This window comes from Quercus lobata, chromosome 10, assembly GCF_001633185.2.
Source record: "Quercus lobata isolate SW786 chromosome 10, ValleyOak3.0 Primary Assembly, whole genome shotgun sequence".
NCBI classification, from domain to species: Eukaryota; Viridiplantae; Streptophyta; class Magnoliopsida; order Fagales; family Fagaceae; genus Quercus; species Quercus lobata.
The window spans coordinates 43,174,825-43,193,215 of record NC_044913.1 but is presented as its reverse complement, the minus strand read 5'-3'; the positions used below and the strand labels follow the sequence as shown (position 1 = coordinate 43,193,215).

Genomic DNA, 18,391 nt, shown 5'->3' with positions numbered 1-18,391 from the left:
TCCACAAAAGTTTTGGTAATTGACCCTATTAAGTTTCTATATTCTTCCACTTTTTCTATTGTCTTTCCAAACACACAAAAGTAAAACGATTATCTTTTCCTTCCTTTTACTTTTCTATTCTTCATATATTTACCATCCATCGATTACTGCAAATTTTACACAAACCAGAAATAGTTCAAAATGAAAGTAATTTTTATTTTAGGGTCATACTAAACTAATTTTACAGTTTTTCATGCACCTCCTAATTAGTTGGACACCCCTTATGGTTTTAAACATCTAAATGACACAAATTAATACGATGAGAAGGATACGCTTTACCACTATTTAATATTTTTGGGACAAATCATTTTGTGAATTCCGAAAGTTCAAGAAGGGTCCAAAGGCCGAAAAGACCCAATAAAACTCCAGCTTACAAGCAACACATAGTGATGTCAGATGTGAGGAAGAAAGAGACTTCGAAAGTTCTACATATTTGGACAAAGTACTTTAACTCATAAATTCTTAACCATACTATACTTTTTTTTTTTTTAAATTGGAAAACCAATTTTGTGTTGAAGTGGGACATATGGCATATCTATAGGAGTTAGGCATATAGAAAACTTCCAAATGTACATGGAATCAAGTGAACTACTTAAAACTTACTGATACATACAACTACAGGTTTAGACATCTTCACAGGGAATGTATGTGCTTCACCCTCTGAATCACTTGCTTAACCTTGGTTGATGGTTCATCATACAAAATGGCAGGGTTGTCAAACTCAGATGCCAAACTCCTCTCCCCAAGAAAAGCACGAAATGAATCTGCCATTGAGTTTGAAAGAGAATCGAGATTGTATCCCCCTTCTAAGAAAAACACACATCGACCCCCACATAGATCTTTGGCAAGTTGTTTAATATTGGACGCTAGTGTGTAGTATGTTCCCGTTGTGAACTGCAGACTGGCTAGTGGATCCAATACATGACCATCATACCTAACACATTCATTTGCAAGATATGAAAGTATGAGAGAGAGAGAGAGAGAGAGAGAGAGAGAGAGAGAGATATGCAAGTGGGTGAATGACTAGATTGGCAATGATAATTTGTTATAAGCTACTTAAAGATCAAGACAATCTAAACCCAGGGGCAGGGGCAGAATTGCCCTCAGACCCATAGAGGATGTCTTTGTGCCATAGTCATTTGGCAGCAGATGATGTTGCCGCTTCTGGTTGTTGAAATTTGGAAGCATTACCAAATATTGACAGGAGCCTATCTTAAGGTCAAAGACTATGAAAGTTAAATATAAAATGTTTCTTTACATTTGAATGACTAGATTGACAATGATAATTTTTTTCAAGCTACTTAAAGATGAAGGCAATCTAAATCCAGGGGTGGGAGGCAGAATTGCCCTCAGTCCCATCGAGGATGTCTTTATGCCATAGTTTCATTTGGCAGCAGATGATGTTGTCCCTTCGGGTTAAATATTCAAAATTTTGTTTACATACGAAGTAATATCTAAATTATTGAAATCATGCGATAGATAATTCTGTTAATTTGATTAATTCAAATTTAAATTTCAATACTGGAGAAACACTAAAATGTCTATCCATGTTGAACCCTTGCATTCATTTCTCCCTCCCAGAAATAGCAAACTCAAAAAGAAAGAACAGGGAAAGAAAATGCTATATTTTGAAAAATAAGCTAATAAATGACAGATGTACTTACTGTTATTGAAAGAAAAATTTGCAGTTAAATTGCAGATGCAACACAACCATACAACTTGGAATTGGATGACCCCATAAAACAACTGAGCTGCAACCCTTATAAAATAACTTTCCAGTTTCATTATTTTCATCCTTCTTCATGACAACTTATATTTAAAAGCTCTATACAGTCATGGTAAAATCATTTTCCTTTAACCTTTTCTTAATTAGTATAGTATTCTCAGTATTTTATGTCATGGTTAGTATTCTTAATATTGCATCCATGCATTGTAATTATAAGTTGGGCGATGATCTGTTGCTATTTACATACATCCCCCTCCCCTTTTTTTCTCTCTCTCTCTCTTCCAATAAAAATTCTAGCTCCACCCATAGGAGCCTCACTTGGGATTACTCCTAGTCCTATACATACCTACATGTGATTTTATTTTACAATCTATGAAATAATTGAGATATTCACGGACTTACAAATAGAATTCTACAACTCTTCACCAAAGACAGAAATAAATTGCACAGTGAAGCTAATTAATTCAGCAAACATTGTCATGGCAAGAATGTATGCAATGCCATTTATAGAAATGGGATACTCACCCAGCAGAAACAAGAATTATATCCGGCTTAAAACTTTGAGCACAGGGTACAATAACTTCATCAAACACAGTTGTCATGGCAATATCACCTGATCCTCCAGGTAGAGGCAAATTTAATGTTGTTCCTTCACCATCTCCATGACCTACCTCATCAACTTTACCAGTACCAGGGTAGCTTCCATCCTAATTCAAAAGAAGACTAAATAGCATCAGATTGATTGCTGCAAAATGAACTTCTAAGAAGAACATTCATGCAGTGATCAAAAACAATAAACCGGACAAATCAGTTGGACAAATCAGTTATTAGAAAAAAGATACTGGACTATTGATAATAGAACATCTTTACGCATGCTTATTGGCATCTAGATTCTAGACACTACAACAGCTAGAGTACACCATAAGATCACATACAATTGCACATAATCTTGCCTCAACTACATAAAAATATTTAAAAATAATAATTTGAAAAGTGCAGGTATGTTCCTTTTCAATCTAGGTCAAACAAGAACTTGACACTGAATTCCTGATTCTCACCTATACATACATACATACATATATATGGGTCATTACTTGGTGACAGCATTTGGTTCCACCTAAATAAGGTCCTAGAAGAGGTGGCTTAGATATGGTCCTTTTCCAACACATTTGCACTTGACAATCCAAGACTTTACCATTGCAATAGAGTACCAGACAATGATCCCTTATACACATAAGTATGTATGTATGTATATTCACACTTTTAAGTCATATCTAACATTCTTTAAATGCGGGAGAAGATAAAATTCATATAATTGATGAGAGAGATTAAGGCCTTGAACATTAAGCAGGATAAAAAGTTTTTGATTAAATTGCAAGGTAAAACATATAAGACAGGACTGGACCAAATTAATACTTGGTGAGTTGAAAGGAAAAATATATCTGGATCATCATAAAAAGCGTCGTTTGTCCCATTTCCATGGTGAACATCAAAATCAATGATAAACACACGCTTCAACCCATGTACACGTTGGGCATAACGAGCTGCAATGGCCACATTTCCAAAAACACAGAACCCCATAGGCCCCTTTGGAATAGCATGATGTCCTGGAGGTCTTATCAAAGCAAAGCCCACAGGTGGATCCAGGCAATTTTTTGATGCTGCAACCTGAAATACAAAATAGAAAATGTTGGATAATATAAACTAGAATCTACTTCTACCAAATTCTGTGCAATTATGAACATTTAGCGGTGTCAAAAAAAGAAATGAAATTGTTTCAGCACAGCACATAAAATATAACAAATAAGAATAATCATAAGAGACTGACGTGCTAGGTCGAGGCATCACCACTGAATCAACTAAGGTGATTCCTGCTCCAGCTGCAACTAGTGACTCATGAAATGTCTGCATCAATATCCCATGATAAGAAAGAGTGGAATGTACAAGATATAGCTTGCAAATTGAAGCATCAAGATCCAACTCAAACATACACTATATGAGTATATGGTAAGATAAAAATCACATAAAACCATTGATATCACATTTCAAATTCAATAAAAGGACAACAAAAATGAGAGACATGCCCCATATTTACATTCAGATCAACTGGAAAACCTTTCTTTACCAGTCAGTTAAACTAACACACACATGACTCAACTAGTTGTAGAAACATTGACATTAAAAATGTCCTCAATTAGAATGTCGGAATCAAAAAAAAATGTTTTCTGGTTCACATACCCCTTCTATGAAAAGGTTTAACAATATGTGCGTTTCTTTTCATCAGCTGAATATATATCCATTGGAGCACACTAAGAAAGTTATCCAAAGTACCCGAATTTCAATGAAATTTTCAAACTGCGAGAATTTCTTTTGATCTGAATAAGTTATCGATGTGAATATACCTAAATTAAGCATACTAATATGAAATTTAAGTGTCATTGAATCCACCCATAAAGCACATAGACATATTACAAAATATGAGAGAAGTCTGCAATTGATTTTTTGAAGGCATGGACTTCCAAAAATAGTCATGATATACAATCTCAACACAATCACTTCCGCTAACTCATCTAATGTACACCTTCCCAATGAGAAGACAACTATCACTGATCTTGTTAGGAAACAAGAAACCTAACCCAGATCCATGGAATACAGTACCTGTGAACAGTGACCTTAGAAAGAAAGAAGAGAAAATAAAGAGAAAAGAGAAGGAGAAAGAAACAACAAAGGCCAACGTGCCTATTGCTCAAAACACTCAATTTTATTAATCAACTTATTCTATTTTGTTTGAATAGATTGAGCACAATATATATATATATATATATATATATATATATGTATATATAAAGACTCTTACTTGTACTAGAAGTATTAGAATTCCAACTAACATTGTGACTACTAATAAGGCCTAATAAATACTAACTTGGACCCAAAGTAAATAAACCTAAGATACTTAGACTACCTTAGAAGATTCTAGACTCAACTAAATTACCAAAATACCCTTAATTCGCAGGAATTGCAGAAATTACAGATTTGCCCCTCAATATAAAAGTAATAAAACTGACCATAACTAATAATTTTTTTTTTTTAGAAGAGACCACAACCAATAAAATTAAAAACCCAAATTAAAAACTGTATTAACCCTAAAAGACTCATACTTAGACCAATAAAAGGGCACGACTTTCACTTCAATTGGATTTCACACGAGGAACCAATAAAATAATTCTTGAATAGGCGAATTTGCAAAGTAATAGCATATTAATCTTCCATGACCCATCAAGAAAAGATCAACAAACGCACAGATTTACATGGTTCACCCAAAAAGTAAGGCTATGTCCTCGGGGTTGCTGCAATTTTATTATGACTGGGCTATAACAGGAGTTACAAAGATCATTAGAATATACTGCCCTATTATTTAGTCTACACACATGGGAAATTACAATAAAAAGGCCTAGAGCATCTAAAGAGATACCTCCAATAATTATACAGACACCAATGTTCAATTCAAGGTGGGCTGCCAGCCCCTGAACTCCCAGCATAACCAATACAATAAATCAAGCTCCACCTATATAGCATTTGATCTCTCTCTCTCTCTCTCTCTCTCTCTCAGTATAAAGACAAAGGTAAAAAAATTAAAAACACAGATTCAAATAAAGAAAGGTTCACCAATGTATTATGCAAGCTAACCACTATGCTGGAGATGCCACTTCTCTTTCTCTCTCTCTCTCACACACACACACGGTGACACACACACATCTCTCTCTACTGTAACGAAAATGCTCCTCCATATCAGGAGAGCTCAAAGTGGAATCCAGTTGAAAAATAAAAAATTAGGATCAAGTTTCAAATAAACTGATTTCAAGAGATCATCATTTTAATTATTCTAATAGTTATCCCTTTTCTTACCTTATCTTGATAGTTATATTGATTTGCTCATGTAACTATCAATTAATTAATCTGATTTGATGATGCAAAGAAATTATAGGCATCGATTATGACAAGTCCAGTGAAAAATATCTAGAAGCAAATGACTTTTAATACTTTAAACAGAATGAGTGTCTGTAAATATCCACAAGCTCAAGAAAGAAACAGATTCATCTAAAGTGTTGAACTTACAGTGGAAGTAGCATATGTTGGCCCAGAACCATCAATGAATATAATACCCTCTTGTGAAGCCTGATCCATTGCCTATAAAAATAAACCAAATAAGCCTGATTGGTTCCATGCAAGACTATGAACAATAAAAGTATATAATATTAAAATAAAACACCAGAATAATGTAAAAAAATTAACCATTCAAGGAAAATGGATACTTGAAACCTCAAAAAGTCACCAACACATTGACTGACTAATAAGGATATGCACATACATATCCCTCCAAATGTATTATAGCATCTTGAAGGTATAAACCCTACATGCAACGCATCCTAAACTTGCCGTTGCATTGAGGTCAAAACTTATTTCTAAGTCTCTAGCATCAGTCATCACAAACCAGATATAAAAAGAAAGCAAAAAAATTGCAAGCAAAGCCAAAAAGTGGGATCATGTACTAATTTGTGGTACTCTTCATATTTTTTCTCAAAGGACCTGCATATTAAGGTATCAAGTCATATTCAAATCATTCCCTCAATCTAAATTCTTATGCTTCTCACATTAGCTGTATATGTCAAAAAGGGTGGAGAAGGGGGACGGTGCCACCCATTTGTACCTATATATCAATTTGCCTTACCTATGATTCTCCTTCAGACTGTCATTCTCATTTTTGTTTTCAGTATTATGGATCTTGGTTCGCAATGGTACTTGTGGATAAAGATTTATGCATCAGTGAGGTCAATGTTGTACTTTTACATTTCAACTTTTTTTTTTTTTTTGATAAGTTGTAGATTGGTTCTATATGTGTAAAAAGAGTGAGGAATCAGTGAATCAACTTCTTCTTCATTGTCCTATTGCTTCTGAGTTACGGTCTATGGTGTGGGCTCTATTTGGTCTTCTATGGGTTATGTTGCAAAGTGTTACTGATTTATTTTCGAGTTCACAAGATTCCTTCGGTAGACATCAAAGCATAAATTTGTGGAGGGTTGTACCACATTGTGTCTTATGGTGTATTTGGCAAGAACATAACTCGAGATGTTTTGAGGTGAAGGAGCGGTCTATTCCGGAAATTAAATCTCTCCTTCTCCAACCTTGCTGGATTGGAGTTTGGATTTTAATCTTTTTCCATGTTCTAATTTTTTAGAAATGCTTGATCTTTGTAATTTAAGAGTTTGATGTACTGCTACCCATGTACACCCCCTGGTGTACCTAGTTTTTGATTAATACAACTCCGTTATTTATAATATTAAAAAAAAAAATTATAAGTAATAAAGCTTCATTGAAAAGACATCTCAAATACAAAGACCAAAGTACACAGGGAGTGTGTTGAGGAAAAACATAAATAAAGTCTTGCTACCTTCTCCACATGTCTTTTCCTTGGAAAACAGTGCGGAAATCAAAAGTGCCAACAAAGATCAGTTTCTTTATATAGATGGCGACGTTGGGTCAGATCTTAACTAATGATAATTAATGGAAGCCTCGGCTCTTTGTTATTGATTGGTGTTGTATGTATAAGAGGGATGGGGAGACTAGTAACCACTTATTGTTACACTGTTCTCTTGCCAGAGACTTATGGAGCACGTTGTTTTCACTCTTTGGGGTTGCTTGGGTTATGCCTAGTGGTGTGGTGGAGCTTCTAGCCTGTTGGTCGGACAAGTTTAACTAGCATAGAAACGGGGCAATTTGGAATATGATCCCTCATTGTCTAATGTAGAGCATCTGGCTAGAAAGGAATTCTCAAATCTTTGAAGGAACCGAAAAATCAACTCATGACTTGATCTTATTCTTCTTTCAGACTTTGCTTGGGTGGAAAAATGCTTTGGGTGTTCTCAATTTTACTTCTTTGTATGATTTACTTGATAGTTGTACTTTCTCTACTACTTAGTTTTGTCAAAGATTTGTTTAGTTGGAGAGATGAAAAAGTTGGAGAATAGAAAATTGGGAGAGGATAAAAAAGTGGAGGGATAGAAGAGATTTTAGTTTTCCCTCATGGTGTTAGGTTTGAGGGGTTGAAAAGTGGAAAGATGGAAAACTCTTTTGTTTGGTTGAGAAGAAAAATGAGAGGATAGAAAATTTTGTTTGCAAGAATTTACTCTCATGCCCCTATTAAATATTTTTATATTTATATAAATATTTTACAAGGAAAAAAAGGTTGGAGTTGGGGTATAAAAAATGCATGCCAAACGTTAACTTAAAAGTAGGGGAAATAAAAGGAGAAACAATTTGAAAACAGTGGGGAGCAGAATGGTAAATACCATCAATCCTCTCTTCTCTCCTATTTTCTCTCCATTTTGGGAGGGATTGAATTTTGGTGGTCCCGGAGAAAAAAATGCCAGGCCCCATTCTCCCCCCTCCCCTCCCAACCACACTCATTATCCATTTTCTATCCACCCGGTTTTCACACCAACCAAACACATCCTGTAGTAATTTTGAACTTCAAAAACCCCCTAGGATGAAGGTTTCCAACACAATTTATCTATGCTATCTCCACTCCATACTCCAGAATAAAGTGGATCCATGAAAGAGACAACTGACTCTAGCTCCCAGTCTTGTACTAATGATTTATATAAGTAGTCAACCACTCTCTATAGTAGTCTCTACTTCTAAATGAGATGAAGAATATGCATCTAATGAGTAAATTCCATCCACTTAAAGCATATATGCAACCCAGTTTCTAACCCTTGTCGGCATGCCCAAGGACTGCAGTAAGCCGCTTCCCTGTAGTCCTCACCTCGTTCTTGACAGATTTAATCAGGTGTTAATAATATGGAGTAAAAGGATTTGAGGTGACAAGGATTTGCTGGGAATTCCAGATCAAGGAAGAGGCAGATCAAAATATGGTCCAAAAAAACCCAAGTCGATATGAATGAAAGATGCCTCTGAAACTTCTTATTCTCAGACAGTTGAGGTAAAAACCACAATGTTACACCCCAAAATAGAACTATAAGGAGCCCCTTGTCCCAGTCAGCAAAAGCTAGTTTCCTGATATACGAACTCTCATCCGGCCAATCAATTAGGGGTCCAGAACCTCAAACGGATTTAGGCTGGCCAAGTTGTGTAAAACAGAACCTTCTTAAAAAATGTTTCTAGAGGTGGATTTAGCCTGGCAAGATCTACATTGACTACTGAGACCTCAACAAGGCATGCTTGTGCTTTTTAACTAAGAATATATCCTGTCTCTAAAGCAATGGTATACAAATCCGCCGAAGTAAAACAAACTTCTTTCACAAATTCCAAAACCACATACCAGTATATACAAGATTCAACATTCTCATGAAAAATGTATGAAAGTAAAAAATAAAATAAAATAAATAAACAAAACATTGGAAACTATACATATACAAACAACAAAAAACAAATGGCACTAGCCACATGCTTCCATTCCTTAAACCCATATAAATTTCAGCTAGTTTTAGCACTTATTATGATCTGACGCAATGAACACCGAACACAATAAGAAAAACAACAATAGTTAATTTTGAGGCTACCTTCTCAAGGCCTGATACATAGGCTCTTGCATGAACACTTGCAATGTCATCTACTGAAGCAGGCTTGAAATTGTGAAGTTCAATGATCTCTGAGCCACGGATCTATATAAAGGAAAACATGATTAAGCAAATTGGAACAACAAATTTCCTTATTCATAATATCAAAATAATTATCAAATCTCAATTAAAAAAAGGACTGGGCATTTTTCTAGTCACATGGGTCACACAATGGAAGTTTGGTGCAAGGAATGCAAGACAATTTTACTTTATGTAATTTAAGAAGTCAATTGTAATTGTTAAGATTTACATTGAATTTTATTATAGGTCTTACACTCTTACTAGTTTTCACAATTAGCAATTATTTAATTTCCTAAATTCAAGGGTACTTTTATAATTCAATAATTGGGCTTTCCTAAGTCGATGAGAATTAGGCTTAAGTCATACTATTTTATATAAGCACACTATTGTACTCCAATGGTGATAGTTAGGTTGAGTAGTAAAATTTATTGTTGCAGTTTTTCCTTCAAAAGCTTGGTGCTGATTCCAGGCAACTCTATGTACTAATTCCTAGATTTTGTTTTCTCTTGCTTGAAGCTGATTCCTAGAGTGTTTTTTTTTTTTTTTTTTTTTTCATATAATTATTTGGAATTACAAGCAATATTAATGGTTTCCATCTGAACCAATTAAAAAGAATGTTTTTTTTTCTCATTTTCAAGATCAGTTTCCTAAAAATATTTTCTAGAAAATACGTCATTTTCAAGAAAATGTTTACAGTCAAAACAGATGGAGCATTAGTGGCAAACCCTAATACTGCAACTACCAATACTAGTGTAATCAGCATCATCGTGTTATAGGTAACTCCTTAAGCTAAAAGTTCTCCAGAAATTTATATGTAATCCTAAACTCTTTCTACATTTTCTTTTCATCTTGGTTGCTAATGATTTGGGGCACCAGTTGTTCAATGCTACCATTTCATTCTGAAAATATAATCTTGCTTGTAGCAGTTCATAATACCAAGAGAGAATTGTTAAAACAAGAAAAATGAAGAAAAAAATTCAAGTATTAGACTCAAATATAAGGATTTGTTTTATAAGTTTTGGCCTCAATGGGAAAAGGGGGAATGGGAGATTTAAACTAGTGACATCCAATTCATGAGGGGTGGTTCACAGCCATTTGTGCTACCCTTTTTGGGGTTATTAACAAGGAAAATATCAAATTTCGTTCAGAATAAGAGTCTCAACAATATAGAATGAAGCATGTTGTACATTTCATTTAATACCTTTGGAGTCAGTTCCATCTTTTCAAGAGCATTAACAATTGCAGGAACTCTAAAATTAGATTCTGGATGGGACTCCTGTACACGGCAATAAATCCAGAGTTCAATTAATGGCATATACACAACTTCAAACACATTAGTAAGACCATGACTGAAAATAAAAGGGAATACACTTGGTATGCTAAAAAAATCATAGATTAAAAATGAAATTTCTGATTAGTAAATGAAGTGATGGATATCTTGAGAGCCATTGAATCAAAAGATCTCTTCCCTCCTCTGTTCTCTTGCACACTAAAAAGAATAATAAAAAATGAAGAACAAAAATCTGGAATTTCTGATTACCAATTGAAGTGATTGACCACTTTAGCTTGAAAGACAAATGTTTTTTTTTTTTTTCCTCTATTCCTTTCTGCATCCTAATTTTTCACCTTTAAAGAAGTACAAATAAGGATATAACACTCTATTCTAATTAAATTCTTTCAATGCTGATACCATTTGAAAGATCTTTCAACATGGAGTGGAGACTGGAGGGTCCATAATCTACACAGCATAGTCCTAATTCAGGTCCTATTCCACACTAAAACTAATAACTCAAACCTTTACCTTGACCAGTTGGTAGTTAAAAAACTCAATGATTTAATCATTTATAGTCACTCACGGGAAGTTTGGAACCCTGAGTACAGTGTTCCAACCATCCAGTTTTAGCAGGAAAAGGAACTTTATGTGAAATGGTGCTCAGATGAAAAAAGTACTTTTTTCAGCTATTGGATCAGCAAGGGTGTGATGGATGTTGATCAAGAGATGGTCAGGTCTATTGTCGACTAGGAAAGGCATTATGGAACTTCGGAAATGAAGAAAAAAATCATCTAATTTCACAAAGTGATTTATAACAAATATTAGAGGAATGAGGACTTAAAGATAATTCAAATTTGGTAATGTAGAGCGTCAAAAGAAACAATTATTGGAGGAGTTGAAAATATTAGACGCTAAGGAAGGGGATTTTGGTCTCACTGATGGGGAGCCATAGGGTAGATTTGAGGTACCAGGTGGAGCATCTTCTTTCCCTGGAAGAAATTTCCTGGAGACAAAAATCTAAGATGTTATGTATCAAGGAGGGGGATAATAATACCAAGTTCTTCCACAGAATGGCTAACTCCCATAGAAGGTATAATCATTTGACGACCTTGGAGGTGGATGGGGTGGTTTTGAGGAGGAATCTAAGGAAACTAATCAAGTAGTCCAGTTTTATAAAAATTTGTACAAGGAGTCTGAGGGGTGGAGGGCTTGGAGTTTGATCGTATTGGGGATATGGAGAGGGTCTGACTTGAAAGGAAGTTTGAGAGAGAGGAGATACTTCAAGTTGTAAATGATTTGGAAGGAGATAAAGCTCCAAGTCTGGATGGGTTTACTATGGCGTTTTATCATCATTGTTAGAGAGTAGTGGAGAAAGACGTCTTAGCAGTCTTTGAAGAGTTTTTTCAAAATTGTAAGTTTGAAAAATCCCTTAATGCTACCTTTATTGCTTTAATTCCTAAAAAGAATGACGCCTCTAATATTAGAGATTTCCCGCCTATTAGCTTGGTGGGGAGTGTGTATAAAATCTTGGCTAAGGTCTTGGCAAATCGTTTGAGAGTGGTTTTAGATCAGTTGATCTCTGAGACTCAGAATAGCTTTGTGGGTGGGAGACAAATCCTTGACTCGATTCTTATTGCAAATGAGTGTGTGGATAGTCGTGGGAAGAGTAGGGTTCCTGGAATCGTTTGTAAACTTGATATTGAGAAAGTGTACGATCATGTAAATTGGGAGGCTCTGCTGTATTTGTTGAATAGAATGGGCTTTGGAGTGAAGTGGTGTAAGTGGATTCGTACTTGTATTTCCACAGTTCAATTCTCTGTTTTGATTAATAGGTCTTCAACTGATTTTTTTGGTAGTTCAAGGGGTTTAAGACAAGGAGATCCATTATCTCCTATGTTGTTTTTGATTTTGATGGAGGTGTTCAGTAGGATTTTGAGAAGAATGGAGGGAGCTGGCTTGTTCAGTGGTTTTAAAGTTGCAGGTAGAAGGGGTGGTGGGGAATGTGTGTCACATCTATTGTTTGCAGATGATACTATCCTCTTTTGTGATGCAGATGTGGAGCAAATTCTTCATATTCGGTTGTTGTTACTCAGTTTTCAGGCGGTAACAGGTTTGAAGGTCAATGTGCACAAGAGTGAAATGGTTCCAATAGGGGAGGTTGATGATGTGCATGCCCTGGCTGAAATTTTGGGCTGTAGAGTTGGAACTTTGCCTATGTCTTATCTGGGCATGCCGTTGGGGGCTGCACACAATTCCCCTTCAATTTGGAATCCTATTTTGGAAAAAATTGAGCGAAAATTAGCCGGGTGGAAGAAGCTGTATTTGTCTAAGAGGGTCGATTGATGTTACTCAAGAGTACGTTATCTAGTCTTCCTACCTATTTCCTATCTCTATTCACCATTCCTACTTATGTGGCTAATAAAATTGAAAAGTTGCAAAGGGACTTTCTATGGGGTGATAGCAAGATTCATCTGGTAGGATGGGATAAAGTTTGTGCGCCTATAGGCAATGGTGGCTTGGGGATAAGGAAACTTACTACTTTCAATAAGGCCTTATTGGGGAAATGGCTGTGGCGGTTTGGGAAGGAAGAGGATCGGTTATGGAGGAGAGTGGTAGCGTCAAAATATGGGGAGGAATGGGGGGCATGGACCTCAAAGCTAGGTAGGGGAGTTCATGGGTGTGGTTTGTGGTTTGTGGAGAGGTCTTCGTATGGGATGGGAGGATTTTAGCAAGAACTGTCAGTTTGTTGTTGGGCTGGGGAATAGAGTGAGATTTTGGCAGGATGGGTGGTATGGGGATCAATCTTTCCAAGTGGCTTTCCCAAGGCTATATGGTATTGCCATTGATAAGGAGGCATCTGTAGAAGCTTCTTTGTCTAGGCAGAGGGTGGAGGATAGAAGAATTTGGGATGTTCGTTTTATTCGAGAATTTAATGATTGGGAGATGGATGAAAGGCTGCATTTTCTTCGTATATTGGGAGCTAATACTCCTCCAATGGATGTTGGAGACCGGTTGAGATGGAAGTTGAAGCCTAATGGGGAGTTTGACATCCGGTCGTATTATAACAAAATGCGGGCTTCTCCCTCAATTGCCTTTCCTTGGAAAGGTATATGGAGAGTAAAGGACCCTAGGCGAGTTTCTTTTTTTGTTTGGTGAGCTTGGAATAAAATCCTAATAGGTGATAACTTCAGAAGATTGAGGGGATTGGATTTTGTAGATTGGTGCATTATGTGCCAGCATTGTGGAGAGACGGTAGATCACTTACTTCTTCATTGTGAGATGGCTTATCGGTTGTGGAGTTTTGTCTTAATTACTTTTGGTTTGTCTTGGGTTATACCTAGATCGATCCCAGATTTGCTTTTTGGTTGGTGGAATTGGTTGGGGAAGCATTCGTCTCAGGTTTGGAACTTAGTTCCGTTGTGCATCCTATGGTGTATTTGGAAGGAGAGGAATCAGCAAACTTTTGAGGATGTGGATAGCTCCGGTGTTCAGATGATTGCTTCTTTCAGTGGGACTCTTTTTGATTGATCTCGCGCATGGGGACTCATGACTAGTGATTCTCTCCCCTCTTTTCTTAGCTCTCTTTCTCTTTTGTAATTATTATGTTGTTGGTTTTCTTTTTCTTTTCTTTTTTTTCTCTATTTTCTTCTTCTAGGTTTGCTCTATGTTTTTCATGCATAGAGTAGCCGTTCGTATATATAACATTCTTACTTATCAAAAAAAAAACTGCATAAGGGGGCCGTTAGAAGGTAGTATATGATGGAGAAAGAGGAGGACTTGTCTACTTAAAAATATTTTACAAATAAACTATAGGATAACTAAAATAACCTCAGAAGCTAAATAGTTTCTTAAAGGAGTATGTAGAATAAGGTACTTTCCAGAAATTCCTGTGACATAATTGCCAATTCAAACTACCCATACGTTATCTTTATTAGTCAGTTAAATTTTTTTTTTTTTTTTTATAAGTATTAGTCAGTTAAAATAACAGCCCAAGTCCTTTCATATTTTAATGTTTATAAGCCAAATTCCGCACAGAAAGAACTGATAATCAGATCATATATATTCATGACCCAAGAATTAAAATAACAAACAAAAATATAACCATATATATCCACCAGATCTTTTCCTGTTATGATATTATCCAGCATCTTAAGGTATGATACAAATTTGAAGTCATTTTACATTATTCAAAATGATTGCACTACAAAGTTGGGAAACCAGGAATTATGTATGTTATATATCATTTTTTTTTTTTTTTTTTTTGTTATATATCAAAACTAGACCATCAAAATAATCCCCCCATGTTGAAAATCGCAGCTGAAACAATTAGCCCCAGAAATCCATACTTAAAGGACCTCTTAACAAGCTCAAACAAAACTCATGACATTTTAAGAGTATAAAAGTGAGCTAGTTAGCTAAATAACCTGGTTGTGACCCATGGCAGGAGCAACAGCATAAATCAGCCTTGCATTAGTGATCTTTTCATTAGAAGGAACATATGGATCCTTCCCCATACTATTTGAACAAGAAATAGAAGCTCCTCCAATACTTCTTGAGAAACATCTCCTTCCTCCTCTCAATTTCTTTGGGGAAAATTGACCCCCCGCAAATTTCCCATCCATGTCAATTCTAATATGACTTTTCCACTTGTATAGATGATGCCGCACAAAAAATAACACATTCCCTAACACAAACACAATTATTTGATCTTAAAAACACCAGAGGCCAGACCATATTTCTAGGATTTTACAAAATTATTATATATATTAATCAAGACAGTTACCATATGGTGAATCTAGCAAGCCAAATATGAGCATAAGTCATATCCATGTTAAAGTACAGAGAAATTGATTCTGGATATCTGTAAATCTCTTCTTTAGGGCAGTTACTCAACAAGCAAACATTAACAGCTCTAACCTGTGATGGAGGCTTGGAGTTGCTTGAGAGCTGGAGCATAACATGAGGGAAATGCAGTACTAAAGTAGTTAGGGAACCAATATATTTATATTTAATGTGGTTCATTTGGGAGGTGGAGCTCCAATTAGATAGTCTAAAGCAAATATTTCTGAGATGATAAAGTTATTGTTCAATGAGACTCAATTCTTCCTTTTTTTTAATTGCAAAGAATTCTAAAATACAAACTGTATAATCCCCTCTTTTGTTATTTCTCACTTCTTAAAGCTTTTTATCAATTTGATTACTAAACCAATGTAACAACTTTAAAAACACATTATAACTGTATTTTACCAAATTCTAATAGCATTTTTATTAAGAAAATTTTTTTGCAAAATATTTATTGCTAAAAGCCTAAAACTATACATCCCACCACAATTCCAAATGGGCGCCAACTAAGCCAGGCTCAAGCTTGACTCTCATGCCAATTGTCTTGCAACCCAACTAGACATAAGAACAATGAGTAAAAAACAATGACACATGAGTCCAATTTATCTTTTGGAATCCTTTTCTATTTTGTTCTAGTAGTTTCTACTTGGTTTAGTAAGGGATTTTTTTTTTTTTTTTTTTTTAATCTTAGCCTGTTTAGGAAAAAGATTTTAAACCAATAATCCTATCAGAATTTTTATGCTTTGAGAGCATAATTACCTTCTCCTTTGTAGATATGATTGTTAAGAAACTTAAAAATGATTTTCTGGGTTTCATCATTTTTTTTTCTCCTTTCACTCATGATTTTAAAATTTTAATACCAAACAGACATCAATTTCCTTCAAAATCTTTTGGTAAGTGGTCAACCTTGATTAGTCTGTTGAGGATTCATAACCGAACCCAAAGTTTTACAATTAAGGTTTGGTTGTTGTAGTTGTTGTTGTACTTATCAAATTTCGATCCATTTTATAATATTATCATCCCAAAATTCCTTAAACAAAAAAACCCGTCCAAGAAACCTCAATTAGTGCTAAATTTCTAAAGTTGGTCCATCAAAAGATTCAGCATAATAGCTCAGTCCAGTACTCCTTACTTTCCTACATCACAAAAGCGTATCAAAGTGCAATATCTTTTTATTGGCAAGTTAGCCAAGAACTTTGTAACTCAACTGACACCTCGACTTCTAGACTTCAAATTCCCCATCCCCCATCGTAACTATCAATCATCAAAAAAAATATTTATTTGTAAGTTACAATGGTTCTTGAATGAACCCATGACCTCACCCTCCACCTTATGCTTACAAGATGAATATATGTGACTAGAGCTAGAGCTCACTGACAAAGTCTAAAATTTTTCTCCTCCTAAGATGGTGAATGACCAAAAATAATTTTTGTGTCCACTTTGAAAATAAACTAGAACTACCCAGCAATTCAAGAAAGACTCAATAAGTAACACTAACATGTTAAAATGAAAAACCCAACTGAAACACCAAACTATTAAAGAATTTAAAAGACACCCAAATCAAATTTCGTAGCTATCAATTTAACAGGCATATATGAATACATAATATACTACAACCCAGATAAACGATTTTTTATTTATTAAAGAAATAAATAAATTCAAGGAAACAAGGTTTAGTGGTTTATAAGTGCATGTCTGTGCAAGAGAGAGAGAGAGAGGTACCTGCAGAAGATGGAAATGGAGGGAATGCCTGGAGATACATATTGATGAGAGGGAGAGAGAGAGGGGAGAGAGAGAGAGAGCAGTTTGGAGTTAGGATGGTGCGTGAGCGCGCTCAGTCAAGCCTTTTTCTCTCAACATTTTGGCAACATTACATTTTAACCACAAATTAATAAATCCTTAAATTTTCAAAAATACTAAATTAAATTTTATTTTGAATAATAATAATAATAACTAGCCTCTGAATACTCGCGTGAAGTTTTTGTATTTTTTTGATAAAAATTAATAATTTATATTTATTATAATTTAGGATTTCTACTTTTTTTAATCATAAAAAAATTAAAAAAAAATACGTGAGGTGAATTTTGTAGATTAGAGGAGTTTTAAAACTAACAAAAAAAGTGATCTATTTTGTAGGGAGTTAGTGAGTAGAAGTAGGGATGACAATGAGACGGGGCAGGGCCGAAGAATGGAGTCTTCGTCCCCGCCCCGCATGGTTTTGTCTTACCCCATCCCTGCCCCGCCCCACATGATGGGGAAAATATTCTCTCCCCATCAAGCCCCTTGGGGCCCCGCGAAACCCCGCCTCACCCCGTAAAACTTTACTTTTTGTTAATTTGCCCTACAACTAGTACAATTTTTTTAATGAAACCTATTTCATTGATAAAAATATACTTGAAATTACAACTAAATTTATCCTATCAAATCAAATCAATTTTTAGAAAAAATTGAATAACATATCTAAGTGTTTAATAAGACAATCATAAAAAATAAAAATAAAAAAATCTCATAGTATAACACATAATAAAATAAAGACATAGAACTACATTAGATAGAATAAAATAAGTTAATATTGATATGTTTGTTTAAATAGTAGAGTTTTAGGGTATAATTGCCCCCCATTAATCGGTGTTTGTCCGCTTTAGGGAGCCAGGCCCTCACGGTTTTGTCACGAAGGGGTGGGAGCTAAGGATTTTTGCCATAAGGTGATTGACACCTAGGCTCACCCGAGTCCTACATCGCCTAAGTAACCCTCCCACTCATGGTCACTCCAGAAGCTTATAAACCATGAGTGGGAAGGTTACTTAGGCGATGTGGGACTCGGGTGAGCTTAGGTGTCAATCACCTCACGGC

General features: G+C 35.3%; 1 protein-coding gene across 1 annotated transcript; it reads right to left on the bottom strand.

Annotated features, from left to right (window-relative positions):
* Positions 1 to 609: 609 nt before the first annotated feature.
* On the bottom strand, positions 610 to 17,395 carry LOC115962529 (histone deacetylase 14-like). The gene is made up of 9 exons (XM_031081381.1): positions 17,261 to 17,395; positions 15,121 to 15,380; positions 10,625 to 10,699; positions 9,346 to 9,447; positions 5,882 to 5,953; positions 3,614 to 3,670; positions 3,182 to 3,433; positions 2,291 to 2,472; positions 610 to 973 (listed from the first exon to the last, which is right to left on the bottom strand). Exons 1-9 carry the CDS (start codon positions 17,298 to 17,300, stop codon positions 673 to 675), a joined length of 1,341 nt encoding a protein of 446 aa, XP_030937241.1. The 5' UTR covers positions 17,301 to 17,395; the 3' UTR covers positions 610 to 672.
* Between the last annotated feature and the right edge of the window lie 996 nt (positions 17,396 to 18,391).

Bases quoted from the DNA above. Each gene is read 5' to 3' on its own strand.
- LOC115962529 (XM_031081381.1), bottom strand. From the start codon at position 17,300: ATGTATCTCCAGGCATTCCCTCCATTTCCATCTTCTGCAG. The intron at 2,473-3,181 runs GTATTAATTTGG...CTTTTGAATTAG, and splicing joins TTTTCCTTTCAACTCACCAA to GATGGAAGCTACCCTGGTAC. The intron at 974-2,290 runs GTGAGTATCCCA...TGAATGTGTTAG, and splicing joins ATAATTCTTGTTTCTGCTGG to GTATGATGGTCATGTATTGG.